Below are 27,844 nucleotides of genomic sequence, written 5' to 3' on the forward strand. Positions count from 1 at the left end.
CATCACCCGATTGGCTCACCCCGCGAGTAAGGCCGGTCCTCACTTCCAAAATGTAGTCTTGAAATTCCAACGCTAAACATTTAGCCTCTTTTGCTAACCTTTAATAAAACGAAGGGGTGAACAAACTGCGTAGCTGAACCGAGCGCGAGTCACACACGTACTTAAACATTTAGATATTTCCTAACGGGACTTTTAACGAGAGAACCGCATCGATGTTGCGCCACCGTGCTCCGCGCTTCCGATACTGTAAACAGGACATGTCGAGGTAGCCACACATCGGGAGCTGACTGAGTGGAGAGACCTGGAGCCACCGCAGCCGAGCTGCTTGGACCGGGCGGGTGTGTTGTGTTGTAGCAGAGGTGGTGGTGGTGGGGTTGAGCTGAGCTGACAGCACGGGGTCTGCGACCACCATGGGTCCTACAGGTTGCCCCCATGTGCACACCTACAAGGTGGACAACTGGAAGCAGAACCTGAGGGTCATTTATCAGTGTTTTGTGTGGAGCGGCTCAGCCGAAACGAGAAAACGAAAGGTAAAGAGCAATGCTGATCAAAAGTGCATAACAAAGATGTAAGCGATTTCACTAAGACAAATGCCACACCTCATGCGGTGTGTGTCTTAGACCGCACACATTGCAGAGGTGTTGTGATGAATTGCCATTATAGAGAGGGACTCAACTAGGACACATTACTAAGACATTATTGGCTCACCAACATTATAATTGCCGATTCCTTACGAGGGGATGGTAGGATACTATAATTGACACAAATGCAACAGCCTCAATTCAATTTCTTTCTATGTGTTATTGTCAAAGGTTGTTATTTATTCATTATAGGCGTCGTTGTTTTTCTCGAGATCCGTATCAAAAGTTGTTGTGAACCCTGTCTGACTACTGTGCGTGTGTGTGTGCGTGTGCGTGTGTGTGTGTGTACAGCGCCCAGTGCCAACCCAGTCGAGAGATGCAGCATATAGTACATACAATGGTATACTGTGGTGGTACACTGTGTATATCACAGAAGTATAATGTGTATGCCATCATTCGGTCAAAGGGCTATTTTATCATTACATGTCTTGCTGTAAATTGGTATTGTATGATTGGTGCATGCACAACTCTGAGCCAAGCGTCAAGAAACACATTTGCACCAAATGACCATTAGTCCAGTCCACACATATCTGCATTTTGAGTATCGGAGTAATGCGCGCATGTGTCATTCAAGGACAAACTGCTTGCCGTAGAAGTCAGGCTGTACCTCATTGTGCGAAATTACTATTTGCAGATTTTCTTTGCCTCTATAATTCCCTGTTTGCCACGCCTGGCGGACGGATGAGTGGTTTGCGGCGATAGTAGGATGGGGGCACCCGGGCGCTGTCTGCGAGGCTGGTTACTCCGTGCGCTGCGGGAGAGAGGTGGGGTGGCGGTGCTTCAAGTGTAGCGTTCATGTTCACTTCCTCTTCCGCCCAATGTGTGCACTTTAAATAAAAAAAGATATACATGATGTTGCTTTTAGTTATAACGTTGTATTTTGGCTCATCAATATAAAAACAATTTCTTAAAGAGCAAAACGACTTGATACATAATTTTAAGTCGAGATCTATTTGGGTATGATTCACTATGTGGATATAATGCAACAAACATGCAGGCCTACTGACATTTTGCTGTTCAAATAAAAACAAATAAAATATCACAGGGAGTTACCTTTATACATATGGTGTGGCTTGTGGAAATGCCCATTATACAAAAATATAATTTTCCTGACACACATCTCCACTGCTTCCGTCATAGTAAGCAATGAGCTTCTATCTAGAATCTAGAAGAAGCAAACCAACGCAAAAATAGTCTAAAACCTTTGGGGATATACATCTGTCTAGGCATTTGGATTTCACCTTCCTTTGCATGATCTCCTTAAGTAGCCCAAATGTACTTCTGCTACTTTTGCCATCTCCTTCTCTGCTCACTGGATTCACATCAGATTTATTGTCCAGGGCAGGCCTACAGTTGAGAGAGCATTTGATGATGACTTGAGAAACAAAATGTTCAAGGTTTTAACAGTCTTTATTTTCTTTTTTTGGGGGCCTATCTCACTCTGTCAGCCTCACCGTTACTAAAGATGAAAATAACCCCACTGTGACACATTAATATAAGTGTGTGTGTGTGTGTGAGAGAGAGAGAGTGTATAACCAATGTGTAAGTGTAAGCAATAACCATAAGCCCCATATTCCCCAGCCCTATGGTCTACTTTCACCAGCGTTACTAGAAGTGCATGCATTGGTGGCTCCAGTGGGATTTCAAACCCTAACCCTGGCAGTGGCAATGCCTTGTGCTACCCACGTTGAGCAAGTTTGTAAAGCTTCTTCCCCCATATTTATTGGACATTTATGACTACTTTCATCTATTTTTTGTTTTTATTATCAATGCTGGCTTCTTGTTGCTTCATTGTTGTCTTGAGTGTCAACAGGGATTTAGCCGTTCAGTAAATCCTATAAAGCCTTGTATTTCCAAGCCCGCCATTAAACCAAAATTCTAAAAGTAGCACACACATGCATATATACATTATGCATGTACTTACATAACTGTAAGGCAAACTTGACATCCTTAAATTGGACCTTCACGGACCACTGTACAATAAATGCCTTGCTCAGAAGCCTGCATAAAAAGAGTGTGGGTGGGGTGTGTGTGAACAACTCTGGCACATACATTCTCAAAGGCATTTTTTTAGTGTCCGTGTCCAACATGTTGGTACAAAGTTCCTTGCACATAATAACAAGCTAGATTATGGCCACATGACCGAAAGTAACCAATCATACGCAGGGGAATAAGACCGCAACGTTGCATCAGCGGCAGATTTAACTGCCTCGCATGCCCCCTCTCCTTTTCTCTCTACCGCAGAGGGACCGAGATTTTCTGTTATATCCAGGATGCTGTTGCCGTAGCAACCCGGGACAAGTCTTTTAGGAAGTATTGACTGTTCCCTGCATTCAAGGGGAGGGCTAGTAAGAAGTCTAGCCTCTTTGTTGAGGCGTACACCTTCTTTCTAAAAAAAATAAGAACAATTAAGGTTTTATCCTTCTTATTGTAGAGTGAGATAGAAAGGAAGGAATGGGAGATGGAGGGGAAGACATGCAGCATAGGACCGCGGGCAGGAACCGAACCCCGGTCACCGCGGTAAGGACTGGGCCTCAATGGTACGCGCTCTACCCGGTGAAGTATCTTAAGGGGATGTGTACAACTTGCGGTGTTATTTTGCACATTGCTGCAGAACGTGTGGCTGTTGAACACCAACAAGAACACGTGCAGAACACCGAATCATTCAAACAAATCGTGGTTGTATGATTCGGTGTTCTGCACGTGTTCTTGTTGGTGTTCAGCACAAGTGCGCCAGCACAAGGGGGATTTTTTGAATATTGAAGCCTGTTCATAATTCATAGAGTGTTTGCTTATCAGTTGAAAGGGAGTGTCTGTGTGGCTGGAATAACAATTTGCGCATTTCAATTGCATGTGTGTATTTCATGCGAGAATACAAGCCATTTTGTGTGGCACTGTGCAGTGTCTCTTATGGTTTTGGGCGAAAGGTTAAAGGGTACTAGCATTTTGGTTTAGTTTTTGTGTAAACAACCGTGGGACTTCTAGCCCCATTGTTCTTTGTTCAATGTGTATGTTCATGTCTAGTCCACACCTAACTGCTCATTATGTATCCCTATTTCTCTTGACATATCTTTTTCATTTTGGATGAACCTGGATATCAGGAGGTTTTTCTATTCTAACCCAAGAGATGGCAACCTTTTGTGGAAGAGCAGGTTTTTGTCTTGCACTAGACTGATGTTACCCTCATTCATTGGATCCCAATTCCCACTCCATCTCCTGAGATTTCCTCCCCCAAAGAATGGACCGTTCAGTGAAAGTCCAAGTCTTCTCTCTCCTGCCATCCAGACAACTATACCTGATTTAAATATCTCTGTCTCCGTCTCTCTCTCTCCCCCCCCCACTCAATAGGCTTTATTGTCATGGGAAATGTACATTGCTAAAGCTGATGTAAATATCTCCACTCTAAATGGTAATAAATATTGATCTCCCTGCGTCCCTCTCCCTCCCTCTGTCTCCGCAGGCCAAGTCGTGTGCGTGTCACATGTGTGGCTCCCACCTCAGCCGCCTCCATTCCTGCCTCCACTGTGTTTATTTCGCCTGCTTCAGCAAGAAACACATCCACGACCACGCCAAGAGCAAGAGACACAGCCTCGGTACTTCCTTAGGGCACACGCACTCACTCACTAACTCACTCACTCACTCACTCAATGAAATACACACATTAAAGATTCATTAACTAACCAAACTAACAAGGATGACAAGCAGGTGATTAAACACCTGAGAGTTAAACAAGGTACCAACATGGCCTAATGCCAACAACGCCAAAAGTTTGTTGGTGGAGCTTGGCATGTATATTTATTTATACGATATTGGTTGAATGTTTATTAAAGGTTAAAAATGGCTCAAGAACATCTAGTCCCAGTGAAAAGAGTGGTTGAAATAGTGTTTCTGGAATCGAAATCAGAGGAATGTCTCCCGAAATGGGACTGAACTATGTTAGAATCCTGTTTAGATTCTGAATGGGTTATTCTTGCGGATCAAAAACACTATAATGTTAATTGCTCTGCCGGCTTTCATACAAAGACCGCTACCTCTCTCTCTCCCTGCTTTGGTTTGCCTCAGGTGGCTATCGACGACATTTCGTTTAGTGTTAAGGCAATGTCAAAGCATCGATCGTACGGCTGGAAATCCAGCCTGTGAACACCATCAAGAACAGCTAAAGGGTTTAACTATGTCCTCAGGGAAGGGATTCGCGGCAATATTAAACAGAAATACAGAGAGAAGGAAAGGTCGAGGGAGATACAGAGTGAGGGAGCGAGAGACCGGGAGTGTGGGAGAGATTATGCAATCCAGTGCAATCTGCTTGTGCCACAGTCGCTGTGCCTCGTCCTCCACCAGGGACTGTGGTGTGCATCACATGGTGCACTGGGACTCACTAGGGGCCGGCCTCATCCTGGTACAAAAGTCCACAGAACCTGGAGGGCCGGCAATCTCCGCCTTTTCCAAATAAAAGTCTGGTTTGTATAACGTTATGCTTGTCCTACAGTGTAGTATGTACAGCTGCTGTTTGGAAACGAGTTGTCTGTCCGTCTCTTGCTCTCTCTTTCTATGTGTTTGTTTGGTTTTCAAACCTGCCGGGATGCTCTCTGCATTGTCCCTGACAAATAATACAAATAACCTCCCAGGTTTGGATCAGACGTTCTGTGCTGGGCTGTACTTTACTGTATGACATTGATCCTGTCTGTCGTTTAGACTCTTTTAGACTCAGTTCTATATATACAGCCTTTATCCTGGTCCCGATGTCTGGGTTATTGACAACGCCTGCCAGCCAACCCACTAAACCCCTTGGGGAGGTCTATCTCTGGCAGGGGGGAAAACTCACGTACATTTTGTCTTACACATGCAGACGCACACACACATTATTGCTTAAGCTGTTGGTGTTGGTGTTTGTGTGTGTGTGTGTGTGTGTGTGTGTGTCGGTGTGTCGGTGTGTGTGTGTGTGTGTGTGTGTGTGTGTGTGTGTGTGTGTCGGTGTGTGTGTGTCGGTGTGTGTTAATACTTGTGTGTCACAAGAAAGCATCGCACATGTACCTCTGGTGTCTCTCCTGCTGACACCTCCATGACAGACAAGGATTTTGACCACATATACATGGAGAACACGCATCACGTATTTGGGGGTTATTATGTTTAGGGCTATGCATGCAAATCATTTCAAACCCTAACTTAAAGGGTTAGGGGAAGAAGTTACACGTCTAACCCATCATTTCTTTACCAGAAATCTGATTCCTTTAGCTCTACCACTAAATGGATTCAGTTTGTTCTACCGCTAATCGTATTCGGTTTGTTCTCCCGGTAATCACATTCAGTTGCTTTGTAAACTGGCACAGCTCCAGGGGAAACGGTAAGCATTGGTGGCTAAGCAAAAAAAAAACTATCTGGAGCTGAGATTACAAAGGCTTTCATTTGGCAGATGTTGAGGACAGAAAACTTTCTGGGAGAGCGGCCACAGAAAACGCTGTATCGCAAAGCTCAGCAGGGAACCCCCTGAGACAGTGTGTGTGGCTCGGCTTTGGATTTAATTAGGTTAGCCGCTAATTTAAGTGCGACGAGTCGTGGCGCTCCCCAAGAGGAGGACGTGAAACCAAACTGTTAGAAAAAGGGAACAGGGGTAATTAAGAAGTCTGTTATTCCTGCACGCTCACTATCTCTTGTGTGTGTGTGTGTGTGTGTGTGTTTGTGTGTGTGTGTGTGTGCGTGTGTGCTTTCCAGGGAACACTAACAGGGTTAAGATAAAGTCAAAAGGAAAGGAAAAAAATAAAGTGTAAAAAAAATGGTCTGTACTTAGTTGTTAAAGCCATTGTATCCTATAATTTCATTTGTTTGTGCCCTTCTTAATATTTATTTTTCCTTCTTTCTCGACGACAGCCACAGTGTTGTCAGAGAAACAGTGGACCGGCGGCGTAACAAGTTATGATGGAGGGAACATAACAGAGTGAAGCAGAAAACAATTGAAGAAGGAGATTATGGACTGATTATGACAGTCCAGCATTCTCAGTCCCCCCCTGCCCTCTGGGTTGGATAAGAGATTTCTGTGTATTAGTGCAATGCAGCGACAATAACAATTGACTTGGGTCAACCATGCTCACTATTTTCCGTCACCCACTCTTTATTGCAATACTGCAATATCAAAACTGACGTGTTTGTGTGTGTGTGTTTGTGTGCGTGCTCCTCCACAGCTATAGACCTGCTGTACGGGGGGATTTACTGTTTCGGATGCCAGGACTACATCTATGACAAGGACATCGAACAGATTGCCAAAGAGGAGCAGAGGAAAGCCTGGAAGATGAAAGGTACGCACAGACACGCGCACACACACACACTGTCTACCGGTCTCACGGTAACGTCAAAATCCATACTGTAGCGCAAATTCACAACGGTGTACTTTCTATACGGTTTATACCACACACACACACACACACACACACACACACACACACACACACACACACACACACACACACACACACACACACACACAGTTGCATGGTTGATGTTGCTTGTGTGTGTGGCGGAAAATATGTGTATGTATGTAGGAGCGGGAGAGAGGTTCCTGACGTGGGAGCCCAACAAGAGAGAGCTGGAACTCCTCCGCCACAACCCCAAGAGGCGGAGAATCACCTCCAACTGCACTATAGGTCGGTTTCTCTCCATCATTCTCTCACCTTAATCTCTCCCTCTCTCCTGTTATTCTTTGTGCGTGTGTCTCTCTCTCCCTCACTCGGCCTCCATCTCCCTCTGTGTGTCTGCCTCCATCTCTCTCCTTGTCTCTTTATCTGTACTATTGATTTCCCTCGTTCATTTTCTCACACTCCTAACACGCTGGCCACGGTAACTCGCTCTTCAGAGAGCGACAGAGAGAGACTCTGGGAGTGAAAGGTAAAGAAAGAGGGCATGGCTGCTTTAAATCCGGTCTGGGTTGTCTGGAGGGCCTGCGAGAGAGGACTCAGACTGAACAGTTCTCTGGGGGGCAGGAAATCTCTGTAGTTGTAGTGGGTATAGGCAATAGGCTCCCAACATCAGTACATTGCACGCACGCCTTATTTTCCCAGTTTCCCTAGGAGGAAGACCAGGCAGGAGAGAGAAAAACTGATCAAATTCCCGGTACTACACTGACACAGTGTCAAAATAACACAGTACCACCTCAACCACAGCCATTTTGCCGGATTTACTCTATGGCACATCCCCGCAACCGTATCTGAGCCTGCTGTTAAAGGGCAATCATCCTTCATACCGTGTGCCACCGATCATATTACAGAAATAAGGAAGGGAACACATAGGAGCTCGAAGTACATCGAGCAAGGATCGATTTAGACGGAAGAAAAATAACACTGGGGGAGAGACATAGAGAGAAAGAGAAACACAGACAGAAAAGCAAGAGGGGGAGAGAGTAAGTGAGCTGGAGAGAGCAAGCAGGAGAGAGGGAGAGAGAGAAACTGCACTAGGGTGAGACTGGGTTGATGAGAAAGTAGATGATGCAAGAAATAGTAAAAAAGAAAACTACTGCATAATACGCAGACAAAGGGGGACATTTTGAGTTAAATTAAGTACAGAGACTTGAGGGTGCGGGACTTTGGAAGCTGATGGGATAAAGAGAGGGAGAGTATGGTGCAAGCGGCCACTTATATTGCAGAGCAGTGGTTCCAAACCTGGGGGTCTGACCCACTTGGGGCCCCCTGATATGCATATGGGGGCGCAGGAGATTGCTGACAGAAGCTATAGATATTTGCTACATTGAGGCAAATAATTATTTTAAAAGACCTCAGAGACGTCCTGTTTATATGGACCGTCTGCCTCAAGACTCATGGCCACTACCAGAAACTATTAGTGTGTAGTAGAGTGACGTTCACAGGGACATTGATATCACAGGGACATTATTCTTGGTTACTATATATTTGTAGCAATGTCCATGTTACAGGTCACCTAGGTAACTGCCATGTTAGCATGCAGGATATCTCCCCGTGTGTGGAGGTGGCTGGTTTAACCCGTGCATATTCATTTCTCAAAGCACAACAGGTGTGCAGCTTCACCCAATCAGTCTGACTCGGGGCCAGGTGAGGCTGCTCAAACCAGCCATCATCCACACACACCCCACATGTTCTATGTTATTTATATCACCGGCAGATTTTAATTGGGTTAAAACTATTTGCATGGAAGCAGATGCACCAAAGCGAAAGTCACAAACACTTTCCGAGCTAGATATGGGGTCACAAGCTAAAATAAGGTTTGGAAACCGCAGGTGGAGCGAGAAAGGGGGTGAGGATGGGATGAATGAAGACGAGATCAGAGGAACAGGAGGAGCGCTGAGATGTAGAGCGCCGGCCAGACATGGAATGATGAGATGTAAACGGCGGAGGAGTGGAGCGCAGGGAACCAGAGGGAAGTACTCCCACGAGTTTCAGCTACTCCCTTCTGGAAAAAGGTTTTTAGTTCCAAGGTTTAAAACCAAGCGTTTTAAAAACAGCTTTGTTCCAGCTGCAATCACGCTGAAGAACAAGCTGTAGAAACTGCTATATTTGCACAACATTAATTTTGTATGTGTTATTTATTTATTTGTTGATTTTTTTTAGATCAATTTATCAGGGTTTTATTATATTTTAATTATGTTGGTCAGTTTTAAGTGTCCGAATTTGGATTAGCACTGGAGCACTTTAATTGTTTTATCCACTGTATGTAACTGTCCCATTTTTGTTTGTGTGTATGTGTTGTCCTAACTGTGTGACGGAAGCCCACTTTTAAACTGCAACACAAGTTTACCTATGGGTACGAATAAAGTAACCTGAACCTGAGGCGTCGGAGGAAGAGGTTGAAGAAGAGGCTGGAGCTTCTGAAAGCTGCGCACAGCAGGGAGAATGCTCTTCCTCCTCTGGATCCTTTCTCTCCCTCTCGCTCTCTCGTCTTATCTCTTCTATCTTTACCTCTACAGAAGCCTCCGCTCTCGAGTTCACTTCCAGCATCATTAGTTTCTCTTTTACAGCTTGTGTTGCCATCCATTTCTCAGCTCTTCTTGGTCCTCCCCTCTGTCTGCTGTTCCCCTTCCTTCCTCCTCTCATCCTCCTCTTCATATCCCACCCCCTACTTCTCTCCTCTTATCTCCTTCTCCCACGCTTTTCTCTGACTCTCATCTAATCCTCCATTTCCCCCTCTTACCTCGTCTCTCCTCCCTCCTCTTCAACCCCTCCCGTCCTCTTCACCGATCCTCCTCTCTCGTGTTGTCTGCTGTCTCTATATCACAGAGCGAGCGTCATTTTAATGAGTCATCTCTATTTGCATTTGTTTTTTCAACCATTATCTGATTTTCTCTCTCTCTCTTGGTCTCTCTGTCTCTCTATCTTTCTCAACCTTAGGTTTGAGGGGTCTCATCAACCTGGGCAACACGTGCTTCATGAACTGCATCGTCCAGGCGCTCACGCACACGCCGCTGCTGCGCGACTTCTTCCTGTCCGACCGACACAAGTGCGAGATGCAGAGCAACTCCTGCCTGGTGTGCGAGATGTCCCAGCTCTTCCAGGAGGTGAGGGGGTCGTAGGGGTACGCTGGAAGCGGGTCCGTTCTCGTCGAAGCATGCAGAATCCTGGGAAAGGATGCTTTGTATGGGCGGATAGCGGGGGGAGAGACTTGAAGTGACAGTGAACCGTGTGCTTGACATGTTTTTGATATTGATCAATTCCTCATCAAAAGCTCCACATTTCTTCTCCTTGTTGTTGTTCTTGTTGTTTTACTCCTCTTCGTACTCTTCGTGCCCGGTGAACTTTACTGACGTAAACAGCTCAAGACCACACAGAACAAGGGAGACAACAAGTCTGACTGGACATATACAAAATACATCACATTAAAAATAGACACATGCGTAGATAGATAGATAGATAGATAGATAGATGGATGGATGGACAGATAGATGGACAGATAGAACGATAATTAAATATGTTCTATTATTTGCTTTGTGGAGCCAGCCAGTCCTTTGCACGTATGCAAATTAGCCATGTGCGCTTAACAGAAGAAAGACTAATATTGAGGAGTCATGCTAAAAACGGATAGCAAGCGAAAGCTAAACCAGACTGTATCAATCACACAGTTTGGGTCCATTCTAATTTATGGTAAGAGGCTAGTCTTTAAATCTTTGCAGTGACTGAATGTTGATGATAAAACAGATTGTTTTGCATAAGATGAGTGTGTGCGACTGTGCGTGTGTCCTTTCCGGCTTCGGCATACTGCATGGTTATGAAGGCCTTGTGGTTAGTTGTGGTCTTAGTGAAGCAGCCTAGCCTTGAAGTTGGATAAGTTGGAGTGATTGTGTACGGGCGTGCGAGAGTGAGAGAGAGAGCACACCCGCCGTGGTGATGTTTGGCTTGTTGTGGGCTGTCTGTCAGCATCCGCCGGGTTGGACGATGTGATTTGTGTATGTGTTCAATGTACTTCTGTCTGGTCGTATTTGCGGTAGATTGATGGTTAAATAATGTCACACCACGATCGGTCATACTTGCAGGCACTCATTTGCAAGTGCACTGATTGCGTGTCCAATAGGCTATACCTGCCATTTATTCAGTTGATTGCTCTTCTAAGTGCGCCGGATTGGTGCCAATTATTGTCGTGTTTGCATTGTAATGCACAACTTTGCCTCTCCTTGTTATAAATCAACGTGCATCCAAACAACTTTAGCCAATACAGCCTCCTGTGTTGCTTTAAAATATATAGCATATCAGATTATCAAATACTGTGCGTGTTGTTATGTAGGCTTAATACTAATTGTCTTGCATCCATGAATTATTGAAATGTTATAGGCCTACTGCAAAAAGTATATCGGTCTTGCTCAACAATCGGGAGATGGGGACCCCCGAATATTGACGGGAATTTCGCACACTGGGTAAAATGAGACTTAGAAATAAACACTAGGCAAAGATGTTGTTACTGGAGCTTGTACCATCAAAACCTGGGATAACTAATCGGAAATCAGGTAAGATTTATTAGGGATTTTCTGGGGGGGATTTCACAGGTGGGACTGGCTCATAGCATTATGCCTTCTATTTCTAGATCTTCTGACTAAGTTTACCGGTACTTATCTGAACGACATAACCGCTGTCACTCGATATAAAGAAAACGTTGATTTTCACTCGGTGCTATTGAATGAAAATAAAAATAAATAAAAGTGCCGTTATTGTATGCACTGCTGTTCATTGACTAGCTCCAGCACTCGTTGCTGCGTTGCTAAATGATAGCAACTCTCCACTCATTCTCCTCTGACCATGCATTTAATTGGCTTTGACCGCCATCAGTTCTCGGCAATTCCTCATTCGCCCTCTCACGTCTGACAGGTTCGAAATTATACGGCTGTGGGCCACCCATCATACATGTTATTTGTGGTTCTTGCCACCTCTTAGCCCCCATAGTTCTAGTACTAGGTTGAGGCGACCTTCCACCACGTCTCCCTAACGTGACGTCATCGCCGAATGGAAAACACCTGTTACTGCCAAAAACTGGACTTTAACACTATTTTGGAGACATTTTATAAATGATATGCATATTTTGAGTGCTTTATGTACCCATTAATCAAAACCTCCGCTTAACCTGCACGTAGGCCTTTAAGCTTTGCTACATAGTCCCGCCCCTCTCTCGCATTTGCACTGGAAGAGTCCCGTTGCAGGTGTTGGGCCGGGAAACAAGAACGCCCGGGGGAAGGAGGGGTAGTAATGACCTCTCCTCCCCCTCTCCTCAGTTCTACTCGGGCCACCGCTCACCCCACATCCCGTTCCGCCTGCTGCACCTGGTGTGGACGCACGCCCGCCACCTGGCCGGCTACGAGCAGCAGGACGCCCACGAGTTCCTCATCGCCGCGCTGGACGTGCTGCACAAGCACTGCAAAGGTCCCGCCCCCACGGCCACGCCCACACTCACACAGAGCACACGGGCACAGTCCGGACGGAGCTGCCGGGTGCAAAGGCCTTTTTAGGAGGGAACCTGAGTGCATGTCATGATTGGACTGAGAAGGGTCACTGGCTCCACTTGATGCACAAAGCACTTTACATCAAAAACAAATGATTATTAGTCATTGAAATGTTCGGTAAAGTGGGTTGCATTTTAATGCACGCAATTTAAGTTGAGTAGTTGTAATCAAGATGTATGAATCGGCTCTTTCTCATTATCATTTGTCTTGCCTCTTTCTCTTGGTCTCTCTCTCACATTCACTCTCGCTTTCCATCTCACTCTCTCACTCTGCTTCCCTTTCTCTCTCTAACCCTCTGATTCTGCACTGTTGATACCATCACATAGAGATTAACGTGTGTGTGTGTGTGTGTGTGTGTGTGTGTGTGTGTGTGTGTGTGTGTGTGTGTGTGTGTGTGTGTGTGTGTGTGTGTGTGTGTGTGTGTGTGTGTGTGTGTGTGTGTGTGTGTGTGTGTGTGTGTGTGTGTGTGTTGTATCTCCCAACAGATGACAATGGGAAGAAGGCCAACAATCCAAACCACTGCAACTGTATTATCGACCAAATCTTCACGGGGGGCCTGCAGTCAGACGTCACCTGTCAAGTCTGTCTGTGAGTGTGTGTGTGTGTTGTCACTGGATGCAATCTATATTGTTATGATTATCAATTCAACACTACCCCTTTCATACAATAGATATTATTATTTACACAGTCAGTTTTAAGTTTGGTATCTGTTACAGAAACAAAATGTCTGCTATGTAGTGTGAGTGAAGGTCTAGCGTTTGGCTCGATGGTACACATAGCCCAGAGCACCCACAGCTGACACACTGCAGCAACTGAGGCTCACAGGCTCCGTGGTGCTTTGACTCTGCTGCCACCCGGTGGCCTGGTTTAGTGGTGTCATAATTACATGCAGTAAGTAAGTTATTTACATACATCATGTAAATAATTGATGCTTCCCTACAAACAGTGAATTGATACCTTGATAAGCTGAGGTCTTTGGTCCTGACTCATGATAAAATAAAATTATAATTGTGTTTCAAATGGAGCCCATAAGTGACCCATGCCAGCAGCCAGACCAATGGCCACCCTGACTTAGCTGAATCTCTGAAGCTAAGCAGGTGTGGGCTTGGTTACTGGATGGGAGACCAACTGGGAACACTGAGTTGCTGCTGGAAGTGGTGTCGGGTGTTGGCCAGTAGGTGGCACTCTTCCCTCTGGCCAAAAACATCAATCCCCGATGCCTCAGTGCAGTGACGGCGACACTGTGCTGTGGAAGGTGCCGTCCTTCGGAGGAGACGTAAAAAAACCGAGGTCGTGACTCACTGAGGTCATAAAAGATCCCAGGGCACCAATCGCAAAGAGTAGGGGATTCCCCGGTGTCCTGGCTAAAACTGCCCGCCCAGGCTCATTCAGTCCGGCCCCCTAATCATCCCCGTGTATAATTGTCTTATACCTTAATTTCCTCACTCTCCACCTCAAACTGGTGTGTGGCGAGCGTTCTGGCGCAGATTGGCTGCCGTGCATCACCCAAGTGGGTGCTACACACTGGTGGTGGTTAGTGAGGATCCCCCCCCCCCCCTTCACTGTAAGCCCTGAGTCATTTCTACCCTTTGCCTGTAGAATAACTCATGAAATCTCACTCTCCACTCTCTCTGTCCAGACACCCAGACCTGTCACAACCTGCACCTATTTCTTTCCTTTTCACAAACTCATTGCATCATGCATTGTTCATGACTGACCTCCCATTTGGGGATGAACCATTAAGACGAGGGGCCTGAATAGGAATGCAGAGGTTTGGCTTCAACCCCTGTCGTGAGTGACACCACCGCCCTTCTGCCTCCACCCCCCCAGCGGCGTGTCCACCACCATCGACCCCTTCTGGGACATCAGCCTGGACCTGCCCGGCTCCTCCACCCCCTTCTGGCCCCTCAGCCCTGGGGGCGACGGATCGGCCCTCAACGGGGAGACACACACTTCCTCCTCCGGCGCCACCACGCTCACAGACTGCCTGCGCAGGTAAGCACTCAGGCCCCGTCCACACGGAGCGGAAACGGGCGAAAGCCATCCGGTTTCGTTTTATGCGGTTCAGGAATATCTCCGTAAAGACGGAGTCAGTGCGAATCCGCATCGAGCTGTAGAAACGCTGTAGTAAATATTCAAGGCGCTGGTTCTCCACAGAAAAAAAGTGGAGCGTATCAAGCCTGCGCGCATACAGCCTGCGCGCTGTATACAAACATTCAGTCACGAGGAGATTCAACCTTTTAAGAGCAGAAATACTTTTTAATGTACAGTTAGTAATTACATTTATCAATGGGCTTTATTTAAAGCTACAAAAGTAATACAAATAAAATAATAAATAAAAAAATTCAACGCAATTCTGACGTCCCCCAGCTGGTCATCACACAGGTAGACACTCAGATGTGTCATCACACAGGTAAACACAGCTATAACATCACAAGGTAGACACCCGGGTGTGACATCACACAGGTAGGCATGGCAGTGACATCACAAAGGTTGGCAGTAAAAAGTAAACATTCAAGTTAAGATTTTCTCTCATATCGTCTATCACAAGTTCTCACATGAGGTCTACATGCTTCTTTGTTTTGCAACATATTTACCTCACTCATTGTCTGTCTGTCTGTCTAGATTCACCCGACCAGAGCACCTCGGCAGCGGGGCCAAGATCAAGTGCAGTGGTTGCCATAGTTACCAGGAGTCCACCAAGCAGCTGACCATGAAGAAGCTCCCCATTGTAGCCTGCTTCCATCTCAAAGTTAGTGTAATAATAATGCTTTTCATTGATTCCTGCCCTGGCAAGTTGTGCTAAATAATGAAATCATTCAAAATAATTGCAAAGATAACCCAACTACAATGACAACAACTTTATGAATGAATAAATTAAATAATTAACTCTCTCAACATGTTGGTGCATCTGCTTCCACACACATGTTGTTTTAACCCAATCATCTGCCCTTCATTTGACCGTCACATGAGCATATGTGTTTGGCACCCCACTAATAAGCCTTTCACACATGCACCGAAAGTCTGCACTTCTCTGTATAATCCCTGGTATTTGTGGACAAAAAGTCTGAGTCTTAATGCTGAGTCTTAATAAATGCAGTATTGACATCACCACAAAAAGAGAGTCAAGAGTCAGCATTACGGAGTTTGAAGCCTCACCCGCCATCTCCGATGTGCTGTAAACAAACCACTGGCACTTCTCCTGCATGCCTTTGGCCTTACATCCTGCATGAATTACGGAGTATCTCCCAATTCCCAATACACAGCACATGACCGCACTCCTGCGATGTGCTGCATGTATAAAAGGGCAACTCCTGATCATCTTCGGATCAGATGCTCCAGAGTTGATCCTGTGTTCATGTGTGAAAGGCCTGACAGTGGTTTAGAACCGGATGGTACCTAGTTACCCAAGGTTGGGAAACACTGATCGGGAATACTTCTCCAAAAATGGTTGATCAATTATTGTCATCTAAATGTATAGCGAAGTACTTTAATCATCCCACCCTTCCTCCCTCCCTCCCTCCCTCTCTCCTTCCCTCCCTCCCTCTCTCCTTCCCTCCCTATCTCCTTCCAGCGGTTCGAGCACTCGGCCAAGCTGAGGCGGAAGATCACCACGTACGTGTCCTTTCCCCTGGAACTGGACATGACTCCCTTTATGGCCTCCAGGTGAACTTAAATGATGTTAGAATTCTGAGGTCTTGAGTGCTCAACATTTGTGAGAGTATATTAACATGAATTACTGTAACTTTTGGTGAATTTCATCTCCCAACTGATCGCGGTTGCTTAATTGCTTAGTTGCTTGGTTGCTGTTGCAAAGGATTTTGTGTCTCCTTGTTTTCGAGCACCTCTTCCCTCTCTTGTGTGTTTCAGTAAGGAGAGTCGTATGAACGGCCAGTACCAACAGACTACAGACCCCTTCAACAACGATAACAAGTACAAAAGACAAACACCTATTTCCATTCAGTCCCATAATGCCTAATCTGTGTATGACATTGAAGATGTACACCAAGTAGACGGCAAACACATCCTTTGCTGCCCTAACCACTGTCTCCTGCCTTCAGGTAGACACATCAGTCCTACAGTGGTGCTCAATAGATAAAACATCTAGCTGGCCCCTCAGTCGATAAACGCCTTGAATGAGCTGTAGGCAGAGATGGATGGATTGATCGATTGATGGATGGGTGGTGAGATGAATGGATGGATTGATGGATAGTTACTTTATTCATCCCTGGGGTACCTTGGGGGTGAAAGACAATGTAAAAAATATCAATAGCAAAGTATGAAATATACGATAGAAAATAAAGTACAATCATTTTAAAGTTATTATTAAATTAATATTGTTGAAGTTATATGTGCAGTATATATGTTAACAGGCACTTTCCAGAAGCTCCATTTTGGGGTCTCAGATCAAACTATAGATTTATATCTAAAGTCTGACTATAGATTCATATCTAAAGTCTGACTATAGATTTATATATAAAGTCTGACTATAGATTCATATATAAAGTCTGACTATAGATTCATATCTAAAGTCTGACTATAGATTTATATCTAAAGTCTGACTATAGATTCATATATAAAGTCTGACTATAGATTCATATCTAAAGTATGACTATAGATTCATATCTAAAGTCTTGACTATAGAATGATTCATATCTAAAGTTTGACTATAGATTTATATATAAAGTCTTGACTATAGATTCATACATAAAGTCTGACTATAGATTCATATATAAAGTCTGACTAGATTTATATATAAAGTCTGACTATAGATTTAAATATAAAGTCTGACTTTAGATTCATATCTAAAGTCTGACTCATATCTTGAGTCTGGCAAAAATGTGTCTTTGCGTGAAGGGGGTTTCCCTTTCGCTTCATATTTGTTTTGACTGATCATGTTGGAAGTTCTGCTATTGCATAGGGCTGCTGGATCCCTGATTAGCATTAAAATAAACGGTTGCAAATAACCTGCTGTTAGTTTCTTTTTGAGTGCTTTGTTGTTTAGTAGTTGTGTAACCACTCTCATCCCAAACCCATTCCCCATCCAAACTGAACGGTTCCTCCTCTCTGTCTGACGTAGGTACAGTCTGTTTGCGGTGGTGAACCACCAGGGGACGCTAGAGAGCGGCCACTACACCACCTTCATCCGGCAGCACAAGGACCAGTGGTTCAAATGCGACGACGCCATCATCACCAAGGCAACCATCAAGGACGTCCTGGACAGCGAAGGGTGAGACCTATTCTTGAACCGTTTTTAGTTTCGGATTTAATTTTATCGTGTTCTGAAATTGTTGTGTTTTGAAATGTAAGAAAGTCTGATCTCCGTTAACTGGGTTACCAGTTGACCAGTCATTCATAGGAACTAAGAGAACTGAAATTGCGTTGCGGTCGACTGGACAAATGATACATAAATTCATGACTCATTCAACTCTACAAGTAGACAAATCTGCATAGTAGGTTTCGGGAAACAAAAAATGAAGGCTTGTCATTGAGGTGTGAAACTAAAGTTGTGCCCCCCCCCCCCCCCCAGGTACCTTCTGTTCTACCACAAACAGTTTCTGGAGTACGAGTAGACCCCCGTAGACCATCATCCTCCGGCTGGGATCATAGAGCACATCTTAATACTCATCCTTAGAGACGAGCGGATGAACAGAACCCGCTGGAGAGGTCGTTTTCTGATTCTCACACGGACACGAGCTGATGAGCTGACGTTTGGCCAGCAGACATGCGTTTCCACTGCACAATAAACTAACATCACCCCATCCTGTTGGGGGGAGGGTGTGCTCTCTCCAGCACATGGTTACGTCGCGTCATGCATAGAGCAAGTTGCACTTTTTTTCAGCGCCCTCGTCTTTGCACCAACACAATTCTGTGAGCGTATTTAATCCCCCCGCAGACTCGCCTCTCTCCTAGGCCGCTCCAATTGATCCGCTGAAGAAACAACCCATCTAAAACAACAAGGCGGAGACGGGATCAATAGACCCGAAGGAAAGGCTTTGGTCCCGGGCCGCGGCGTTGGGGACGCACGGCGACGAACACGCGAGCGGGTCGAAGGCGTCGTACGCACCTCTGTGCTCGAGCGTCGGCAGGAACCGGGCTTAAAGCTCGCTGACACACCCGGTCGCCGTGGCCGGTTCCCCTCCACTCGCTGCACACTGTTCACGTTCACTGATCAGCGGATCACCTGTGGAGCACCGGTCCCGTCTCCCCAGCTACACCTGACCAATCCTTTAACCTATTTATGCATTTTCAACCAACTGTGGCCCATGGGAGGGTGGGGTGGACCAATGGTATTTCATGAGGATGAGATTTGATTAAAGTGGCGGATACTGGGGCGAAACTTTACCTTGCCATTTTTGTTCGAAAAAAGTTTGCACACGAGGACGCAAAAGGTTAGCTGTGTTTTATCATTGTCTTACGTAACGTGTCGTTTGTTTGTTATTGTTTATTTTTGTGTGATGTCACGCAAACCTGGTGTGTGTTTTGGTGTTTGTGATGGCAACGTTGTGGTGTGGTCTAAGCTGTGTGTGTGTGTGTGTGTGTGTGTGTGTGTGTGTGTGTGTGTGTGTGTGTGTGTGTGTGTGTGTGTGTGTGTGTGTGTGTGTGTGTGTGTGTGTGTGTGTGTGTGTGTGTGTGTGTGTGTGTGTGTGTGTGTTCCAAAAGGTGTTGATGCTGCAGTGTATATGCAGTTGCATGTTGATTTAATGCCATTTGTATGATCATGTGTGTGACTTTTATTTGTGTGTGTGCGTGCCGCTGTAACTTGTGCATGTGAGATATGGCCTCAAATGTGAGTGTTGGTGTTATGTGTGCGTGTCTGTGTGCACTGAATCGACTAAAAATTGTGATCTAACTCGACAGAAAGTTTAGTCTTGATGGCTTCCTGTTCTCCTTAAGGCGGAGGGAGGAGATTTAGCTTTCCCATTCAGTATCACTATAAACAGCTATTATTATTTTTTGAATAGTAATTGTATTATTATTATTATAATTAATGTTCATGAAACAGTAGGTGAACATGCATTGGAACCAAGTTAATTTCCCCCAACCAGTCAGCTGAAAAAAATATTCCATTATTCGACATTGAATACTTTAAATACGACAGAATTTTTTGCAACTTTGTGTGTGTGTGTGTGTGTGTGTGTGTGTGTGTGTGTGTGTGTGTGTGTGTGTGTGTGTGTGTGTGTGTGTGTGTGTGTGTGTGTGTGTGTGTGTGTGTGTGTGTGTGTGCGCGCACGGTCCGCGTGTGTATTGTGTTGTGTACTGAATCAGTACTTGCATTAAGCATGAATTTGGACCCTGGATAATGACCGTTTCCTAGGAAAAGTTCTTTTTTTCTCTGTCATGTATGTGTGTATGTATTGGGTATGTACTTTTTAATTTTTAAAGAGACATGTTGGAACTACTGGAGTGAGTTATTGATGGGGGGCCAAAGGCTGGAGGGGACTGACGGAGAAGACCCACTCTCCACCTGCCACGCAGGGCCACGTGTGAACCGGACTCGTTGATGTAGACTCACAGTTAAAGGGGACATGTTATACCACCAGGTGTGAGTGTGATTAGCCTTACAAGCCGTTTAGAAAATCTGCCCCATATGACATCACTAGATGGAGTGTCCACCTAGATCTGTGCTGGACGTTTACTTCAGTCCAGTGGGTAGGCTGGTAGGCTGATCTATCCAGCTCTTATATAGGTGGAAACGCCCACTAGTGATGTCATATGGGGCAGATTTTTGAAACGGCTTGTAAGGCTAATCACACTCACACCTGGTGGTATAATATGTCCCCTTAAAAATAAAAACCTATACCTCTAATATTAACCGTGTGCTGTAGAGTTATTCACACAATGACACATTATGTCACACCGATTTATTTCATACAGACACATAAAAATACTCTTATTTGTACAAAGTTTGACACAAATGAATCGACTTTAAACAATCTCTTCATTTTTTACAGCCAAAAGTCTTCGAGGGCTGACATCGTTATTGGGTTCATCCCAACTATAGTTAATAGAAAAACATGTGTTTGAACTTTAGATGGTTTAGAGGTTTAGATAGAATCATGTGTATCTAAAGAAAAACAATCAAAGCATGAAGAGAAGTGAGTTTTTCCACAACGAAAAGTTCTATCTACAGCGTTAGATTGGACCCTTCACCAGAGAATAGTACTCACGACTAACAGGGTAACACCGGTGAATAACCATAACTCACTTAGCCCAAGATAAGAAACGATAAGGCTCCTCTCAATCCGTTTGGCTCTATCATCTGTTGCTTGGCAGCTTGCTATGCCAGGGGATATAGGGATGGGTAGGTTGCCCTCTCGCCTCCAAAACCAGACCACAATGTTGGTAGCCTGGGTTAAGAGTATAGTGTACAGACGGTAAAAGCCTACTTGTCGAAAGTGTTCTGGAGCCAAACCATAGGTACAGCTATCAAAATAAGTCATACCATGGTTACTAAGGTATATTATGTACCATATGTTTTTTTTTTTACAACAAACAAACCAAAATATAGATTTTGTTGTCTAACCCACAGTTTCTGGAATCACAGGTGTAGAGGCTAAGGTGGAGGACTCGATCCTCAATCTCTGCAACACCTCACTAATATATCAGTTGCTTTGTATAATAAGCGTGGCTAATATCTCCCAAAGACATGGACTACATAGTAGATGGTAAATGAAGCGCCAGTGGGTTTCCAAGTCATTTCACAGGCTTGGATCTCCCCGAATCCACCTCGGATTGCCCCAATGGCCCTGCTCCTCTTGACCCCAGCCGGTGCCGCTGTGCTGAGGGGAGGAGAAGGAGGAGGAGGTCTGCTGGTGGAGGGAGTAGATTAGCTTGGCCTCACCCACTGCCCCCCGACACGGGACTCTGAGGTCCGGGAAGCAGTGGGTGCACTCGCAGCTCTCCGTGGGGTTGGATGTGCAGGCGGACAGGGGCTCTGTGGAGGGTGACGACAGGGTTTTTTATTAGCCGTTCCATGGTGTTACACTAGGGGGCAGTATAGACCAATACACTCTTGATAGAAAATAACGGAAGAGCGAGAAAAACTGGCGGTAGGAGGGAAAGCCTCTTCTAGTGGTTTGCGGAGTGTTTACCTAACATAATGCTTCACTCCCTTCCAATTTAAAAGAGATTAAAAGTATAACCATACCTCTTTGATAAATCTTTGCAACTTCAAAGAAATGTATGCTGCTGACCCTTACAAACTGCAGTAGGATGTCAGGCTTACAGTCAGGGCAGTTTCTAGGTTTCTGAAATATCCGGGGCTTAGCCCAGAGGGAAAGGGAAAATACGTGAGTAAATTTTTTTTGTATGCTTTATTGTCCACGCAAATTTTTTCAGAATGTTTTAAATAATACGCTTAATATAGCTTTAAATAGCTTCCTGACTGCTGTGCTGCTTATCCCCAGACATCTAAAGTTCTGGGGATAAGCAGCACAGCATATATATAATATATAGACCTTACATATATATAGGTATATATGACTGGAGATAAGATAGGTTAATTCACTTGAGGTGGTAACAGTCTGGTTATGTTTTTAAATCGTTTATTCTCTTGCCAGAAGGACAATACAGAAGTAGTAGGCCACTTTGAGCTGCCCCTGGAAACCCCATGTTTGTTTTTAATGTAAAGCAAGCAAAAACTTTACTTTTTTTATACGATTCGGGGCTAATTATATAATATCCGGGGCTTTAGCCCCGAATGAAACAGCCTAGTGACGCCACTGGTTACAGTTGAGAGCATAGAGGCCAGAGGGCACTACATAACGGGACCCTTTTCCGTTGGAAGGGCACCCAGAAGGGACGTTTTATGCCATTGTAAAAGCCCTTTATGTGCACTTTTCCTCATAATATAGTTGCACCCTAGATAGCACTCAATCATTTTCTTCCAATTTGATTGGAAGCCAATAGGGCACTTGTTCTAATTTCCGCTACTCTAGAGGGCACTTTAGCGATGCGGAGCCTGCCAGCGTTGGGTGCATGCCCAGGCAGGCGTTTATTTACACATCTTGTAGGCAACACGGTTCTATTTAGTGGTTCCGTCTGTCCTTGGTTTTTATACAGGCTTCGATTGAGCTTTCCCCCTCACTGCCAAAAAATGAAATTCTTCCTTCGGTCCCATCTCCCTAGCTGTGCCTCCTGCTTTTGGGTGTTTGTCAGAGCCAAAAGGTCCTGGCTTTGATGGCTGAGCATTGTGTCTAACCCCTAAACTAGCTTCTTAATGACAATCTTAGACCCCCTGTAGGAAACTTTAAATGGCCGTGTAACTATAAAGACATCTTTTTATTTTCAATAACATTGCTGTACTACCTTTTCTCTGTGTTCATGATTTAATGTAAATGCAACTTTTAATTAAGTATTCAATCAGATATAGTGGCAAAGGTTGTTAAACTCCCAGCTAAAAGGCTCAGCGGTCGACCCCTAGTGTCCTCAGTCAACCTGTAGGCATCCTTGAGCAAGATTCCCCTACAGCCCCTCAATGTATCTAACAACGTCCGCTAAATGGTGAGAAAAAACTAGAATTATTATATGGTAGGTTCAGCGATGAATGCTCATATATTCAGACAAGCTTGCGGAAAATATCTGAAGCGATGGTCTCTGCATCAACAGACCCAAGGCTACATTGTCTGGGAATCTTGTCTGTATAGAATATATTCTGGGTTCACTTGAAGAAATACTGAACAGTATTCAGTTTGCAGATGGTTATTTGATCCAAAATGACTTGCACTGTTCTCAGATACAGAATATAGGGGTTAGACACTACAGAGAAAGTTCATTAAGGAGCAGGTGGGTGTTAGATTTTTACAGATACCTCAGTAGCAGATAAGGGTTAAACAGTGCAGATGCAGGTCAATAAGGAGCAGGTATGGGGGTTGCTACAAATCTTGCTCAGTGATACCTTTTGTAGGATGTGGGCATTTGGGTGTTTGACCTTATAGGAGTCAAACGCCCTATACACACTATTGACTGCCTCTATGATGAAACATACTGAAAAAGTAATGGTTTTTGACTCTAGATATAGAATCAAAATTGAAAAACACCTGGAGAAACCCCCCATTTTCCTGTATAATTTGCATGCTTCTTTCAGTTGAATTATAGACTTTAGAGATCTGCTTTAATAAATCACAACCACCAAATAGAAGAAAAGATCACTTGGACAAACTCACGCTTATACATCCTCCCATTCTCCCCCCCGTCGCCGACGCCATCATCCCGGCCCCTCTGCTGAACGTTTCCCACCAGCTGGGGGATCACCAGGGGCCCAGGCTTCACCGGCCTCGGGCTTCTCTTTCTGGCTGTTCTCAGGAACACCAGCAGAGAGAGGCCCAGGATGCACAGCAGCACGAGGACACAAAGGCCCATCAGGGCGTACAGCAGGGGGATGGAGACAGGCAGCAGGACAGCTGGGTGAACCGGGGAGTGTCCTGGTCCACACGTGGAGGTGGTGGTGGTGGTGGGGGTGGGGGGGGTGGGGGTGGGGGGGGTGGGGGTGGGGATGGTTGGTAGTGGTGTGGCTGTAGAAGGAGAATTAGGAAGTGGAGAAAGCCCTGATTGGAGTTGTTCATCAGAATGCATCATTGAATTTGGTGTCGCCGATAATCCGATATATTGTGAGGACTGTAGAGAGTAAAATCCTGAATGAATGTAAATACAGGAAGTGAGGCTGATCAAAACGTTGTTTTGCCGTGTCTCGCATGAGAAACGCTCTGGGAGTTTGAAACACGACAAGGTGTCCCCGCCAAGACACATCATTTCACGAATCATCACTCAACAATCGAGCAAACACTATTACTACCAATAACATTCCTATGCTCCTATGCTTCCGAAATGGAGGTGGTCATTGCGATGTGAAGTCACGATGTGCAAGCCCTGTTTTATCAGGCAAACCTCATTTCAAAGGGGACCAATATTTTTTAGAGCTACGAAGGTTCTCTCTCTCTCTCTCTCTCTCTCTCTCTCTCTCTCTCTCTCTCTCTCTCTCTCTCGCTCTCTCTCTCTCTCTCTCTCTCTCTCTCTCTCTCTCTCTCTCTCTGTCTCGCTCTCTCTCTCTCTCTCTCTCTCTCTCTCTCTCTCTCTCCCTCTCCCTCTCCCTCTCTCTCTCTCTCTCTCTCTCTCTCTCTCTGTCTCGCTCTCTCTCTCTCTCTCTCTCTCTCTCTCTCTCTCTGTCTCGCTCTCTCTCTCTCTCTCCTCTCTCTCTCTCTCTCTCTCCTCTCCTCTCCTCTCTCTGTCTCTCTCTCTCTCTCTCTCTCCTCTCTCTCTCTCTCTCCTCTCTCTCTCTCTCTCCTCTCTCTCTCTCTCCCTCTCTCTCTCTCTCTCCTCTCTCTCTCTCTCTCTCTCTCTCCCTCTCTCTCTCTCTCTCTCTCTCCCTCTCTCTCTCTCTCTCTCTCTCTCTCTCTCTCTCTCTCTCTCTCTCTCTCTCTCTCTCCTCTCTCTCTCTCTCTCTCTCTCTCTCTCTTCCACTATGACTGTGTGGTTTATTACACGCCACCTCTCTCTCTAAATCTTGCTGCATGAAAACGTGCATCCACCTACTCACCCTCCCCTTAACTCTTTGCGTGATTGGTTCCTGCCCAAAACTAAATAAGTCTCTCGCCCTCTCCTCCTCTCCCCCCCCCCCCCTTCAATCTCTCGCTTCCCTCTCTCCCCCCTCCCCTCCCCCGTCTCTCCTCCTGCTCTTTTCCCTCTCCCCCCCTCCCCTCTCTGATGGCCCGCACACCTGCTGTGTCGGAGGGACCCAGGGGTCCGTATGTGTGTGCCCAGGTGGAGGCCTGCGCTCCCTGGGATCCACAGGGAGTTGCGTGAGGGCCAACTGTGTGTGTGTGTGTGTGTTTGTGTGTGGGGGTGGTGGGGGGGGGTACTCACTGAGGCAATACTGGCTGCACTCCTGCGGGTGCCTCCCGCACAGGTCGGCACAGCGGATGCACTGATGCCGCCTGAGGTCGTAGTAGTGGCCTCCCATGGCGGTGCAGTTAGCTGCTGCAGAGCACCGCACAGGATTTCTTTGTTTTTAATCCTTTTGGCATATTTTTCTATATCATTATTTTTCTGAAGCATGAAGCCGTTTTGATTGTGTGTGTGTATCTGCCCCCCCCCCGGTACACATGCAAGTGTGTTGTTTGTTTGTGTATTTGTGTGTATACACGCCGCAGATATCCTGTACTGGAGACCTGTGTTCGCAGAGGTGCACGTTTGTGTGTGACTATTTGTGTGTGTATGCGTGCACCTGCATGTGTGTCTGTGTGCGCGTGCATGTGTGTCTGGATCTGTGTGTGTTAAGTGTGTGCTTGCAGGTGTCGTCTGTGTGTGATTGTGTGTGTGCGTAGAGGTTTGCATCTGATTTGATTTGTGTGTGTGTGTGTGTGTCTGTATCTGTGTCTGTGTGTGTTCAACCTTACCACAGTGCTCGGTACACATTGGCAGATGGCATAACGTCTCACAGGCCACGCATTCATCAATCAGAGTGTACAGCCAAGTACCGTTTGGACACGGTTTACCCATCTGGAATAGTGGACAGACAGACAGACGGACAGACAGATTGACGGACAGAGGGTCAGACAGTCAAGGTGCTTGCTCACTTGTCTGATTGTGAATGTTGGGCCAGAAATGGCCACCGCCTTTTACAACTTCATTACCAACCGACCGTTCTTCTGACAACAGCCAACAAACCAACCCCCAATGCACACGGCCCACTGGCCAGATGTTGTGGTGTTTGTCGGGTTGGTAGGGCGGGTAGACCATGGAAAAGATGGACGGAAAGATAGACGTACACACAGATCTCCAGTCAGACAGGTTAAGGTAGGACAGACGGATAGAGAGGCAGGCAGACAGAAAAAAGGATGGACAGACAGACAGACAGGCGGACACACAGATGGCCACTCAGGATGGACAGACAGACAGGCTGATCAATGAACGATTGGGGAGACAGGGAAAGATGACGGTTAGACTGACAGTTGCAGTCAGACAGACTTGCTGATGGCCACGGGAAAGCGAGGCAGAAAGGCAGAAAATACGTTTTGCAGACTGCTTGCATTGTGGATAAATTAGCATTGAAGCGTAAACAAAATGATAGCTAAAAAAAAAACCTTATTAAAAGGAATCCCAGCAATTAATGGCATCCAGTCAAAAGACTTCCCATCACCCAATAAAATATTTGGACCTCCATTTGACCTTAGTTTGATATTTGTTTGTTAATTTGTTTTATTTGTTGTTAAGAAACACATGCTTGCTGCATGGCTGCCATGTAATATGAGGTGCCGTTTGTAATCCTTGTATAGTAGCCTATATGTGTTATGATTAGCATATATTATATAGATTCAGATTTATAAATACGACATAGCTTCAAATTAAGCCTTTAGATTTAGGATTTTGATTGAAATACAAGATTTTGATTAAGATATACAATCTCGATTTCGATTCAGGAGATTTAGATTCAATATTTAGATTTAACATATAATTCTAATTTTTATATATGTGAAAAAGTGACTTGGAAATTGCAATACATTTTGTAGGGGTGTTTATTTGCTAAATCTGAGGGATTTAAACAAAGTTCGAGCTATCTGGAAAGATCACTTTATTCAGCAACAAAAGTTTACAAACGGCACACCATAATGTAAACGTGTCGGATTAAAATGGCCAAGTAATGGAAAAACATAATAATTCAAAACCCTTCTTCTTACCTTTAATCCAAGAAACAAGAATTGGATCAAAAAGATTGAGACGTCCAGTCCATTACGATTTACGTTCCACCGTTCCTTGACAACCCTGGCCAATGCTCCTCCACTCTAGAAAAACGCTCCTCCACTTTAGAAAAACGCCCTGGCTCGTTCTGTTCCCCTTCAGTGAGCCCAGAGTCAGCGGGCCCTGACGTCCCTCCACCCCTCAACAGGTTTCACGCCTCGCTCTCAGCCCCGCAGCAGTCACGCTCCCCGGCGATTGACTTTGGAAGGTTATTTTTAGTAAGTTTGTGTGACAATTTGTTCTTCCCTTACTTTATCTTAATTTTTGTTTTTTACACGAAGTTAGTATGACGCATATGGAGATGACATTATTAAAAAAAAAAAAGAATTATTTTGAAATGGTTTGAAATTAGTTCAGGGGGTAAAGTAGAACTATTGACTCCTGTGACTTTTTTAAAACGTCATCTAGGTCTGTGTTTCCTTTCAGATGTTTAATATTTATTTATATTACATTTTTCATGTTTATCAACTGTGCATAGAGTTTAACCATTTAAGTCTTCAATTGTGGTTTTCCCTTTCTGATTATG

General features: G+C 45.2%; 2 protein-coding genes across 2 annotated transcripts; one reads left to right on the plus strand and one right to left on the minus strand.

The window, feature by feature from the left end:
* Positions 1-6: 6 nt before the first annotated feature.
* On the plus strand, positions 7-20,395 carry LOC132446684 (ubiquitin carboxyl-terminal hydrolase 22-like). The gene is made up of 13 exons (XM_060037111.1): positions 7-530; positions 4,102-4,234; positions 6,818-6,931; positions 7,175-7,276; positions 9,986-10,152; positions 12,352-12,499; positions 13,065-13,167; positions 14,410-14,574; positions 15,205-15,331; positions 16,154-16,245; positions 16,450-16,512; positions 17,660-17,809; positions 18,110-20,395. Exons 1-13 carry the CDS (start codon positions 411-413, stop codon positions 18,150-18,152), a joined length of 1,527 nt encoding a protein of 508 aa, XP_059893094.1. The 5' UTR covers positions 7-410; the 3' UTR covers positions 18,153-20,395.
* On the minus strand, positions 19,108-27,445 carry LOC132446686 (tumor necrosis factor receptor superfamily member 13B). The gene is made up of 5 exons (XM_060037113.1): positions 27,258-27,445; positions 25,977-26,079; positions 25,444-25,557; positions 23,748-24,095; positions 19,108-21,517 (listed from the first exon to the last, which is right to left on the minus strand). Exons 2-5 carry the CDS (start codon positions 26,077-26,079, stop codon positions 21,282-21,284), a joined length of 801 nt encoding a protein of 266 aa, XP_059893096.1. The 5' UTR covers positions 27,258-27,445; the 3' UTR covers positions 19,108-21,281.
* Positions 27,446-27,844: the final 399 nt, after the last annotated feature.

This window comes from Gadus macrocephalus, chromosome 18 (genome assembly GCF_031168955.1).
Source record: "Gadus macrocephalus chromosome 18, ASM3116895v1".
Lineage (NCBI taxonomy): Eukaryota > Metazoa > Chordata > Actinopteri > Gadiformes > Gadidae > Gadus > Gadus macrocephalus.

Bases quoted from the DNA above. Each gene is read 5' to 3' on its own strand.
- LOC132446686 (XM_060037113.1), bottom strand. From the start codon at position 26,079: ATGGGTAAACCGTGTCCAAACGGTACTTGGCTGTACACTCTGATTGAT. The intron at 25,558-25,976 runs GTAAGGTTGAAC...GGTGCTCTGCAG, and splicing joins AATGTGTACCGAGCACTGTG to CAGCTAACTGCACCGCCATG. The intron at 21,518-23,747 runs GTGAGTTTGTCC...CACCCTCCACAG, and splicing joins GAATGGGAGGATGTATAAGC to AGCCCCTGTCCGCCTGCACA.
- LOC132446684 (XM_060037111.1), top strand. From the start codon at position 411: ATGGGTCCTACAGGTTGCCCCCATGTGCACACCTACAAGGTGGACAAC. The intron at 12,500-13,064 runs GTCCCGCCCCCA...ATCTCCCAACAG, and splicing joins GCTGCACAAGCACTGCAAAG to ATGACAATGGGAAGAAGGCC. The intron at 17,810-18,109 runs GTGAGACCTATT...CCCCCCCCCCAG, and splicing joins GACGTCCTGGACAGCGAAGG to GTACCTTCTGTTCTACCACA.